Source organism: Pollicipes pollicipes, unplaced genomic scaffold (assembly GCF_011947565.3).
Source record: "Pollicipes pollicipes isolate AB1234 unplaced genomic scaffold, Ppol_2.1 Scaffold_3087;HRSCAF=3621_pilon_pilon_pilon, whole genome shotgun sequence".
Taxonomy (NCBI): domain Eukaryota; kingdom Metazoa; phylum Arthropoda; class Thecostraca; order Pollicipedomorpha; family Pollicipedidae; genus Pollicipes; species Pollicipes pollicipes.
Genome location: NW_023596225.1, coordinates 29963968 through 29976472, shown reverse-complemented (window position 1 = coordinate 29976472; position 12505 = coordinate 29963968). Strand labels below are relative to the sequence as shown.

Below are 12505 nucleotides of genomic sequence, written 5' to 3'. Positions count from 1 at the left end.
GCGGGGCGCCGCCGTCGCTCACGCAAGGCCGCCGGCAGCATTATGTGGGGCTTCCTCGCGTGATGCCTTGAAATTACAGTCGGGCGCAGGTCAGCCAGCCTCCATAATCCAACCGGTGATGAAGGCAGAATGGGCCAGCAGTAAGCAAACTGGCCAGCGAAGCACACTGCCAGTACGCTGGAGCTTAGTAAATTCAAATAAATTATTGGATATGGTGGAAGATCGGTGGACATAGTAACCAAAACAATGCAATACTCTGTGGGGGAATTAACAATAGCACGTTGGCTGGAATACGAATTCCTTCCTGTCAACGTAGAAAGCGTCGGGTACAGCTCACATCAGGGTTCAGCTCCTCACACGATTCACTATATGAAATGAAGCGTGCACTTGGAGTACATACAGATACCGAGCCGTCGCTATCTACGCCGCTCTTCATTTGGCAACACACAAACGTTTTCGCTGGCAGCTCATTGCCGCCACCTCTCACCACACGTCATATTGCTGAGCTTTGCGGGGTCCACCACTGGCGTTCGTCGATGGTGGGAGTTAATCATTCATTTATGCATTAGATTGCGTTGGTCTTCCGGTCCAAGTTGAATGAGCGTGACCAACTCGACACTCTGTCACACTCGCTATCTGTGACGTACCCCAGATTCTGCAGATATCGTTTGGCTAACGATTACAGCTCGGGAAATAGGTCATATCTGTCCACAATGGGCCGCATTTGCATGGAAATTGGCGCCAAATTCGCCGTCCAAGGTGAGCAGCAGCCCAGCGGGCAGAAGCCGGAGCCGCCAGTTCAGTCGCGGCATGCACGAATTCGGCCGTTCAGGCACCAATTCTCATTCCAGGGCCGTTTCAGGTTTAACGACGCGCCTGCAGCCGCTGGAAAGGTTGCGATCGAGCCGGCAGCGCGGAGCCGACGCCATCACGACACGGTCTGGACGCGACACCCACGGGCGGGGGCCCCGCTGACACGTGAGGCGCCGAGCCGACGCCATCACGAGACGGTCTGGACGCGGCACCCACGGGCGGGGGCCCCGTTGACACGTGAGGCGCCGAGCCGACGCCATCACGACACGGTCTGGACGCGGCACCCACGGGCGGGGGCCCCGTTGACACGTGAGGCGCCGAGCCGACGCCATCACGACACGGTCTGGACGCGACACCCACGGGCGGGGGCCCCGCTGACACGTGAGGCGCCGAGCCGACGCCATCACGAGACGGTCTGGACGCGGCGCCCACGGACGGGAGCCGGCGCCATCACGGCACGGCCTGGGCGCTACACTCACAGACAGGGGCCCCACTGACATCGCAGGACGGTCTGAACGCTACACCCACGGACAGGGGCCCCGCTGGCATCGCAGGACAGTCTGGACGCTACACCCACGGCCAGGAGCCCTGCTGACATCGCAGGACGGTCTGGACGCTACACCCACGGACAGGGGCCCCGCTGGCATCGCAGGACAGTCTGGACGCTACACCCACGGCCAGGAGCCCTGCTGACATCGCAGGACGATCTGGACGCTACACCCACGGATAGGGTCCCACTGACATGGCAGGACGGTCTGGACGCTTCACCCACGGATAGGGCCCCACTGACATCGCAGGACGGTCTGGACGCTTCACCCACGGACAGGGCCCCGCTTACGCGAGGGAGGCGTCAGGCGCCGCTCCGACCTCAGCGCCTGGCGCCCATTACCGAGTGCGGTGAGCTGGCACTCGTGCAGGGTGCTGCTCTGCTGATAATGACGGATAGTTGCTCAATGTTTAGAGTGATCGTCCCTATAGGGCATTTCGTCAGCGTGATGTTTTATCAGCCATCACCAAGCAATAAATATCCTCCAAAGAGTCTCGTGAGCAGTTTGGCTACTCGGCGAGCTTCACGCTGGTTGCCTTTCTGTACCGGCCTTCACTGGGCGCGTCTCCTTGTTCCCCAGCGACGGTGCACGAAAAGTCGGCGAAAGGTCGGGTCTGGTCGGCACGGCACGCTACGGCAAAGGTCACCTGTCGCGAGCCAACCCATGCCGGCACTCGAGGCACACACGTACAGCAGCAATTGCCTTCTCACTTTTCCTGTGCTGTCACTGCCATGCTCTAACCCTGTTCCTTGCGGGCAGTCGTCGTGCGGGAACACCTACTTACGATGTGTGCGGTGACCACATTGCCGCTGCTTCCGTCACAGCGCCCCGGCACCAAGGCCCTCCTGCCTCACACGTCAATATCGGACAATCTCCGAAGGTTGAAACGCCGAGGCCTCAATCGCCACGTGCCCACGAGCGGCGGCGTGTATCATTGACAGATGCATGAAACAGTTACGCCCTCAACGCGGCGGCAAGCACTCGTTACTGCGGCGGGTTGGTGACGGGTTGGCGTCCCGGTTCGATTCAAGCCCGGCTACAATGTGCCGCCAATTGCTCAACTCCAAATTCTTTTGTCAGAGCCATATCCAAATCCCGACGTCGCTGCCGACGTTACAGCCGAGATGGCGATCATATGCGAACACCACAGTCGGTTCAACGCGACAGACGAGACCTGAACACGTCGTCCATCAAAATAAAAGGGATGCAACAAACCAGTCGCATCACTTGCTCTTCTCAACCCCAGGTGCCGTACATCTAAAGCATAGCAGACCGCGTGATTCTCACGGAAATAAGTGAGACGTTTACATTTTGACAATGAACGATGTCCGTCCCGGTTCATTTGCCATCCAAGCGCTGCTCATCACTCTTCACGTGGAGTCGGGAACGTACTTGGTGGGAATGTTTCATTCACCACCTACGGTTATCAGAAAAAGGACAGCAGATGATTGCACTGCGTACGCTGGACATAATTACGCCACCGGTGTCTGACAACAATTGCTGAAGTTTGGAAGCATCACAATTTTGCGAAAGAAAAGATGCACTGTTGCGTCGTAAAGGTCATGGCGCCACACCCCGCTAACCGGCGGCCGGTGGCGGCGGTTGGCGGGGTCATAGGCCTTGGTTGTCCGCCGGGCCGTCAGCCGACAGCGCTGTCAATCCTGACCACGCGGCGGCGCAGCTCTGTTCAGCTGCGGGGCTCCCGTCCCCCCTCGCCACCCACCTCCCACACTTTAAAAAGGAAGTTAGGCAAATCAGGGGATAAAACCGTTCGTCGGCTCATTTTGGCGGTGCGTTTCGCCATTGGTTTCACTGCTTGACCCCCCAGCCCCGCCCACTACTAATTTCGCGGAACTACGTCGACGTGATCACGCGACACTCCTCACGTCATCCGGTGTGGAACAATGTGGTAAATAAGCTGCATGCAAGCCAAGGAGCTGGAAAATTTTACGCTTAGATACCGTTATGGTCGTCGACATTTGTGTGCTACAATCCGGCCACTCAGTCAGAAAACCACACAAATGTGAACATTTCATTGAAAAGCCTGACAAAGCAAACTCAACACGTCATGTGCATGATATCAAGGAAGAAGGTCTTTAGCTTCCGATGTTTCGGCATTACCAGCTTTTTTAAGGAGCCATCCTTTAATGTACCAGGGCATACCGAAAGCAGATAATTCGCTATTTCAGCGACCAACAAGGCAGGCATCTTTTCAAGAACACCGGGCACAAGACAACAGTCATCGCTCCAGTTCAAGAATGTTTGTTCATCGCACATGATTTTCACATCCACAAGAAAAAACAGTACAGCCGTCTTAAACAATCAAACTGTCTTGTGGGTGTCCTCACCCTTATCAACCCGCCAATTCATTCGTCCAAAACGGAGGTCGCTCACCCGACTACCGCACGGACCCGACCCATCAGCCGGACGGCCATAAACGCCAGTCCGCAGCGTGATTCGGAGCACTTCAAGTGCGTCGGGTTAGCTCGGTGGAACATTGTGAGCGTATAGATATTAACTAGCATAAATAATTCACAACTGAGCCAGGGGCATGCCGTGGCTGCCATGTGACGACAGATCGTTGGCGCCGAGTGATGAAGTCAGGGCGTCCCAGCCAACTCAGCTATTGATCAGGCAGGTTGGGCCACACTGCACCAGGGCTGGCAGTAACCGACTGAAACGTAAACTGCCGGCCGGTTTTTGCCAGTTCAGAGCAGTTCGCAGGAACTACTGGTGGCAAAAAATGGCAGAAACTGTCAAAAAAAATCAAGCATGGCAAAGCATGTGCCAAGCGTGGAACAACACAGCAGTATAACAAATTACATGTTGAGCATTACCGTTGGAATGTCATTACCATGAATTACCATGGAATCTACATTGATGATAGCGAGATTAGGAATTGCCTGAAAAATTGCGCCTTTCAAAATAGTACAAAAAGATCCAGTGAGCTGACATGCCAGATGACGAGAAACCCAGCAGTTGTGTCTTCCTGATACTATGATACTGATGCTACTGGCTAAATCTGGGCTCCAAGAAAATCAACAACTTCAAAGTCGGTGCCAACGAATTGTATCGTCCATGATGCATGACTACCATGACGGGGCACTGGTGTCCATCTAGGTTGCACTTTTCCCGTCCGACGTGAAATATGTGGTCATGAAAGGATCAGTTAAGTTGTTATAAATGGTCTTTTTTACAGAGTTCCTAAATTTGCATCCCTAGAACGCTCACAATATTTCCTTTTAGTTTTCGTTCTTGTCCACAACAATTTGAAAAACACCCTGAGCCATCTAATATTGACAATTGCAGTGGGGTGCGTACGCCCATATGCTGACAAAGCATAATTCTGAGCATCTTACGACTGACATGTAATCCATCCGTTGCAGCCTCATGAAACAGGGGTCAGCCATGGAAGTCAGCCATGCATCAGAGCGCGTGTTCTCACAAGGAACTCAATATACCTGGCCTTTGGTAAGAATATGAAACCTTAACACACTATAATAGCGCAGACCAAACACGTAGTTTGAACTAGCTCGTGGGGTTCTATGTTTTTGCCAGCTGATGACGGTTATAATCAACAAAAATCAGTAAAACGGAAAGAAGCAGAATCTAGCTTCACCGGCCTGAAGTGCCAATCCTGCTTTGTATTGGTGTTCGCAAACACCGTAACTATGTGGACCCGCAATGGCGCAACTACTGTGGACACCAATGCATGCAAGACGCAAACACCTGTCCAATCAACGAAAATGTCATGCCCGCATATTTGAATATGGCTTCACCGGACGCCGCCCGCGCGGTCGATGCTCGCGCGGTGCCGCTCGTAGATCAAACCGCACACTGCGCAGCGCAACGCCCCTGCAGGTGCCGGCCACTAGCCGTCCATAACTCACGGTCAGCTGGTGTTTGCCGGCGGCGATGGGCGCCCCGTCCGTCGGCAGCCGCAGCTGGCCCAGCCGCGGCTCGATGGTCAGACGCAGGCCGTCCGTCGACACGATCGAGTAGCGCAGCTCGGAGTTCACACCGGCGTCCTCGTCGTGCGCAATCACCTGCCCGGGTACCAACTACGTCAGCGGCAGGGGTAACAGCTACGTCAGTGACAGGATAACAGTCACGTCAGCGGCAGGGTAGCAGTCACGTCAGCGGCAGGGTAACAGTCACGTCAGCGGCAGGGTAACAGTCACATCAGCGGCAGGGGAACGGTCACGTCAGCGGCAGGGTAACAGTCACGTCAGCGGCAGGGTAACAGTCACGTCAGCGGCAGGGTAACAGTCACATCAGCGGCAGGGGAACGGTCACGTCTGCGGCAGGGTGACAGTCACGTCAGCGGCAGGGTAAAAAGTCACAATCAGCGGCAGGGGAACGGTCACGTCAGCGGCAGGGTAACAGTCACGTCAGCGGCAGGGTAACAGTCACGTCAGCGGCAGGGTAACAGTCACGTCAGCGGCAGGGTAACAGTCACATCAGCGGCAGGGGAAACGGTCACGTCTGCGGCAGGGTGACAGTCACGTCAGCGGCAGGGTAACAGTCACGTCAGCGGCAGGGTAACAGTCACGTCAGCGGCAGGGTACAGTCACATCAGCGGCAGGGGAACGGTCACGTCAGCGGCAGGGTAACAGTCACGTCAGCGGTAGGCTAAATGACTGCCACCTTAGTAAAAGAGAACCAGGTTTAGATGCCAACCGGGGCAACAAGGTGTGTGACGTCATTAGCAGTCCAGCGGCTGGAGCTTGGTGATAAGACCACCGGCAGGGCAGCAGGAGTGACACATCAGCGACAGGACAGCGGGACCGGACGGTAGTCAGGGTAACGGCATATGACGCCAGCCAGGACACCAAGAGTGACACATCAGCGACAGGACAGCGGGACCGGACGAGTCAGGGTACCCGCACGTGACGCCAGCCGGGGCACCAGGAGTGACACATCAGCGACAGGACAGCGGGACCGGACGGTAGTCAGGGGTAACGGCATATGACGCCAGCCAGGGCACCAAGAGTGACACATCAGTGACAGGACAGCGGGACGGACGACAGTCAGGGTACCCGCACGTGACGCCAGCCGGGGCACCAGGAGTGACACATCAGCGACAGGACACCGGGACCGGACGGTAGTCAGGGTACCCGCACGTGACGCCAGCCAGGGCACCAAGAGTGACACATCAGCGACAGGACAGCGGGACCGGACGGTAGTCAGGGTAACGACATGTGACGCCAGCCAGGGCACCAAGAGTGACGCATCAGCGACAGGACAGCGGGACCGGACGACAGTCAGGGTACCCGCACGTGACGCCAGCCGGGGCACCAGGAGTGACACATCAGCGACAGGACAGCGGGACCGGACGGTAGTCAGGGTAACGGCATATGACGCCAGCCAGGGCACCAAGAGTGACGCATCAGCGACAGGACAGCGGGACCGGACGGTAGTCAGGGTAACGACATGTGGCGCCAGCCAGGGCACCAAGAGTGACGCATCAGCGACAGGACAGCGGGACCGGACGGTAGTCAGGGTGACCGCATGTGACAACCAGCCAGGGCAGCAGGAGTGACACATCAGCGACAGGACAGCGGGAACCGGACGATAGTCGGGGTACCGGCATGGGACGCCAGCCAGGGCAGCGGCGGGTAAGAAATGGCGCAAGCGGACGCTGTGTGGACGCTTTCGCTGGAGATTACGTCGATACCTGTGGTCAGTCAGTGATCCCATACAAGCAACCGTGCATGGGAAGCGCGAGTCACATAGGTGGGAACACCATTCAGGAGCTTCACAGATGAAGGTTGGTGTAAAGATTGCAATGGGTGGAGATCGCTGAAGTCACCTTGATAAATACTTGACCTCACTTCGCTAACAGTGCCCTACACCTCAACAGCTCCAGTGCAGTCCGCTAGCAACCTGCCCCAACGGCCGCGGACCCGCTCTCTGGAGTCCGGCCTCGGCACCGCCAACACCGGAGTCCAGAGACGAGCCACTTCGAGCCCTTGGCCAGCCCGAGGCTCGACGTAAAGACGAGTCACTGTCGCATGAAAACGAGGACATGTGTGCCGAGAGTCCGCCAGATTTGGGGAGAAGCGAGCTTTGCTTCGCCAATACAGCACGCACCGGCACTGACGGACCACCTCGGCAGGCTCCTGTGCAAAGACTTCACGTAAGATACCGCTACGGGATCGCAGGTATTGGTAAGGCGAGACCTGCCCGCCATCCGTCAAAGTAGGACTCGGCACACTGAAGCAACAGACGCCTCATGGACCACGGCGTGCCATGGTTGGCGCTCAACGGACTTCGCGGTTCGTCCTCGTTGGCAGTCTAGGGGCATTGGCCACCGCGGTTGGTGCGCTGGTTTTCCCAGCTGTCTCCACGCTAGAGCTACCACAGGATCCAATGTATGCGATGCGATGCGATGCGATGGGACCAACAGCTGCGCCAAGCCGTTCGTCAACGGATCCAGCGTTGATGAAAATGCATTACGACAGCATTGGACGAATTCCTTCCATATATATATATATATATATATATATATATATATATATATATATATATATATATATATATATATATATATAGAACACGGTGCATATGTCTCCCACCAGTCATTCAGGAATTTCCCTAATGTACAGGAGCTGTCGTTTTTGGTGGAGAGGCGCGGCAACGCCAAAGAGTTGAGTTCAGCTCTGCGCGGCCCATGGAGTTAGCTATGTCACACGTAACGCAATTCCGGTCACGAGTCAAACCGCGACCATCGTTTCTTTTCAGGGGTTAATACTGTCATCCACGGTCCTCATACCACAGCCAATAAAGCCCGGTAGGCCTAGGAAGGTGCTTAGGCCCATATTATTAGTACCTAAATGTAGGGCGAAGCCAGCAGATAGCGAAGTCCCCAGGTGTCGTGAGACAAGCTTGTTACAATAACCACGCAAGGGTGCCTAAATGAAGGCAATTTCACCCTACAGTTACGGACATGCATGCAAATATCGGAGGGTTGCGTGATACGTTTCACCCTTATTTTCAGAATGTCCCACGTTCCGACGAACCACGAGCCACGACGGACTGAACCACGGGCCACGGGCCATGATTCACGTACTTTGACTTCAAGTCTTATTCCATTTGAGTCCAAATCTCTAACGAAAGTGGCATGAACGAAGACAATCGAAAGGCAAATCATGCGCGAGCAAAACTTTCAACCCAGAAAATAGACTGACAAAGCCCGTTACGCGTTTACGCGCTTGCTGCTCATTTCCTAAAAAAGTCGCAACACACCCAAGATAATTGTTCCATCCTCGCGGTACAGGAATTTCACCATCAACATACACACAATTGTTGATGTTCCATTTCCACACTGCACCATCATTTCTAGTATTCCTCGCACATTTCATCTTTTCGACATGCTTCACCACCCCGCTCTGTGGCACCACTCGCTAAGCACACGCCTTCAGACACCCCTCTCATAACTGCCGTCGGTGGATTTCAGGTCACTCCTCTCGTGGCAGTGCCAACGCGCACAGGTGCAGCTCCCCCCCCCCCCCCCCCCCCCCAACTCGGCAGGTCATATTCCGCACGCACTGGCCGCGGAGGCACGTGCTGGCGGCCGGCCAGCGGCCGCCGCCGCCGAGAACCATTGCCGTCAGTACTCATTTGTTGACGGACGGCCGGCTGCGGATCAGTGACATCACGCCGGCCACGGCAGCCAATCAGCGACAATGGAGACGGGATGACGGGCGACGGGATATTGGCCGTCCGCAGGCTGCTAAGGCATGTTGAGGGGAGCATGCAACAGGACAGTCAGCAGCTGACCAGCGACGGGCAACAGGATACCAGTTGACCAGGAACGGATAACAAGACAGCAGCTGACCAGGGACGGGAACAGGACAGCAGGTGACCAGGGACTGATAACAGCATAGCAACCGACCAGGCACGGACAGCAGGACAGCAGCCGACCGGGGAGGGTAAAAGGACAACAGGTGACCAGGGACTGATAACAGCATAGCAGCCGACCAGGAGCGGATAACAAGACAGCAGCTGACCAGGGACGGGAACAGTACAGCAGCTGATCAGGGACGGGTACCAGGACAGTCGCAAAATAATACCAATTTTGACCACAGGTACATGCGGCTGTGATGACTTGCCCGAGTTGCAATGACAGATCCCCGGATCATTCCTGCCAGCGGTTTCTGCGACACGGACATTGAAACATGACCGGCGCCAGACACAGCGCTGACAGGTATTCATCGCGGCAAACGAGGGCATGTCGGTAACACCAGCCGCGCGGCCGGCAGCGCTGACCCAGATCCAGCCGAGCGCGCTCCACACGCGCACCACCTGTGCGTGGGTGTGTGTGTGTGCTGGCCGGGTGCCGCAAGCTGTGCGTGTCCCGCTGATAAGACTGCGGACCGCGGCGACAGCTCGTCACCGACAGCGGCTCTCTGCACCACGCCGCCGGCCTCCGGCTGCGTGCTGACGCTGGCACCGTTTCGCGTGCCGAGTGAGCCCCCAGGAGGGGGGGGGGGGGGTCTGTTTGCAGTGGGTGACGCAACGGCCGCACTAAAACTCGGGCCGTAAAACGGCGGAAGGAAGGACTGACTTTACGCGGAATATGAAGGGCTTCGTTTGGTCAAGGGCCGGAAACGCACACATTATGCAAAATAAGCCATGTGATGCTTATCTTCATTTCCGGCGTGTTTTGAGGATAATAACGACATTAAAGTAAAAAATCATTTGGTGTAAAATGATTCAATATCACCCAAATAGTCTAAAATGCAGCAGGTAACAGGAAATGCTTCATCAACGGGGAATGGGGAAAAGTAATCTAATCTATTTTACAAAGTAAAAACTGGATCCTTACATTTACCGTCTTACGTCTTACCGCACCTTTAGCGTCATCTGCAGTGTCTAGTCCTGGCCGTCTTGGATTGTGTAAAGCAGCAAGTATAGCAGAAACAAGGCTGAGGACCGAGCAGCATCGTCTCACCGATCGGACGTACTAATGATACAAATATCGCCAGTCAGTCCGGAATGGCATAACACTGACAAAGCCGGAAAAATGTGCGACTCCCGTTCGGTTGCCATACATACGCCTAATGAGTTTCTAGCCGAAAAGGAGACAATTGACCGATTATACCCCTGAGTGGGCAGGCTGTAGGAAATTTCACGATTGAAAAACGGATGCACCCAAATACAAAAATCAACTCCAACGCAAAGAAACTCACGCTGGATATACTGTTCAAAATTCATTTCTTTAAAAGTTTATCACTTTAAAAATCGGGACATGGGCGACTTGCCATCAACTGCATGTTACGGCTACAAGGAAGCGCAACGGAGGTCTACGTTGTATCAGCGAACTTAAGACCACCAGAATGAAGAGTGAGCATGTAGAGCAGCTACAGACGCTACGCTTTTGTACCAATGAAAACTGTGCGCGACTCTGCGGCAAAAAGGAGCAACTTAGCACCGCAATAAGAGTACTGCGACATCGTCGAGCCTTTGAAACTTTCCATTCATAACTGGAAATAAAGTTGTAAACGCTCACATTCAATGGCATGAGCTGTGACGGAGCTACTTGAGATATAGCCCATAACAATCGTTACGTAATAACTCGGCAAATGCCGAAGTCACGAAATCGTACCTAAAACTGTAACCAAATGCAGCGGAAGCAGAAAACGCATCAGGTTAAATTCGCCTTTAAAGAGAGCCAGTCGGAAGCTTACATATTCATCATGTTCCAAGACTATTGTATTGCAATAGCCGTCTTTACGAAGCATTGCAATATAGAGCCTTAAAAACTTCTTTTTCCAAATCTTGACAGCGTTTATTTGCTAACTACACACCTCTTACATACGATATTCGGTAATAAATGTTCCGCAGAAATGTACAAACTTGTCTGAAAAGACACATAACTTGATAAAACTGCCGTTAGCTGGCTATGAGTAAGATCATGTTTTTATGGACAACTATAATGTCAGATATCTTCCCACTGAAACTTTTCCAAGCGTTAAACCAAACCCTTACAGCTTGCTATGATCTTTCTGGACAACAATGAACCAGATCAACAAAACGTAACTTCAACATATCCTCTCCCTCGCTTTGCACCCGACAGCATAAGCAGGTTTAACGTAATTCCTGTCTGGTCTTAAGCCGGAAGTAACTCCCCCTCGCAAGTGGCTAGGTCCGTTGAGGGGAAAAAAGGAGTCCTTGTGTTGGCCCAGAAAAAACGCATCATCTCTGTTCATAGACATGCAGTAATGAGAGGCTACTTACAGAGCTTACATAGCTTGCTTATAGTACTTGCAGAACTTACAGGGCTTGCATACCTTAACATGATCCAAGATGAACGATCCTTGAATGAAATGATCCTCAGACCCCGCCTTGCTCCACACAACACCGATGCAAACATTAATGGGGAAGCCAGCAGCCAACATCCCCGACCGATTTCACGTTGCTCCTTGCCAACCCCTGTGTTTTCCTAGAATTTGGGTGAACTAAAGACATGGACTGAAACAAATGTCTATAAAGAGCCTCGTTTAATATGCAACCTTATTCTTAGTTGGAGACACGTGGTTTACTTATTGCACGTTACTGGAACTGCATGAAACAGTCCTTGTCCTTCTCAATCAAAATCCTCGTCAGAGAGTTAAGTATATACCAAAACTTCGCAGAAACATTTTAAAACTTTTTAAAACTTTTCAGTGCATTAATCCATCGTGACAACGGCTAATATGTCCTAGAAAGTCTCCAGAGGCAGCAGCACTAGATTAAGTTTCTCCGCACCAACTTTGTACCGATCAATAAGGGAGGCATTAAAGCCACGACAAAATACATTAATTGAGCTCCAGCGGCAATACACTGGAGAGGATAACGTCTGACTGGAAACCCCTAAAAGTGCGCGGGCTTCATCACACAGCGAGAAAACATTCCCATGTGGTGACTGACACAGCCCCAAAAACCTGACCATGACACGTTGGCAGTCATTTTCCGACGGTTCAGAGACCAAACCTACTCAAGTGGCTTGCGCTGGAGAGAGCGACAGTGAAACACGCACGAAACCCCAGCGGTATTGCAACACCGGGTCAGGTGACGTCCAGGGTTATTCGGGTCCTACGGCAATCGCTAGTGTTATGAGCGGTACCCCGGATACACTCCATGACTGAATGCTCACTGAT

At 53.7% G+C, this 12505-nt stretch overlaps 1 protein-coding gene across 1 annotated transcript in view; it reads right to left on the bottom strand.

Annotated features, from left to right (window-relative positions):
- The window catches only part of LOC119090019 (protocadherin Fat 3), a 70585-nt gene that overhangs the window by 39665 nt on the left and 18415 nt on the right, over positions 1–12505 (bottom strand). The window contains exon 6 of the mRNA XM_037212816.1: positions 5252–5407. Coding sequence (XP_037068711.1) covers positions 5252–5407 — 156 coding nt within the window. The remainder of the gene's footprint in view (positions 1–5251; positions 5408–12505) is intronic.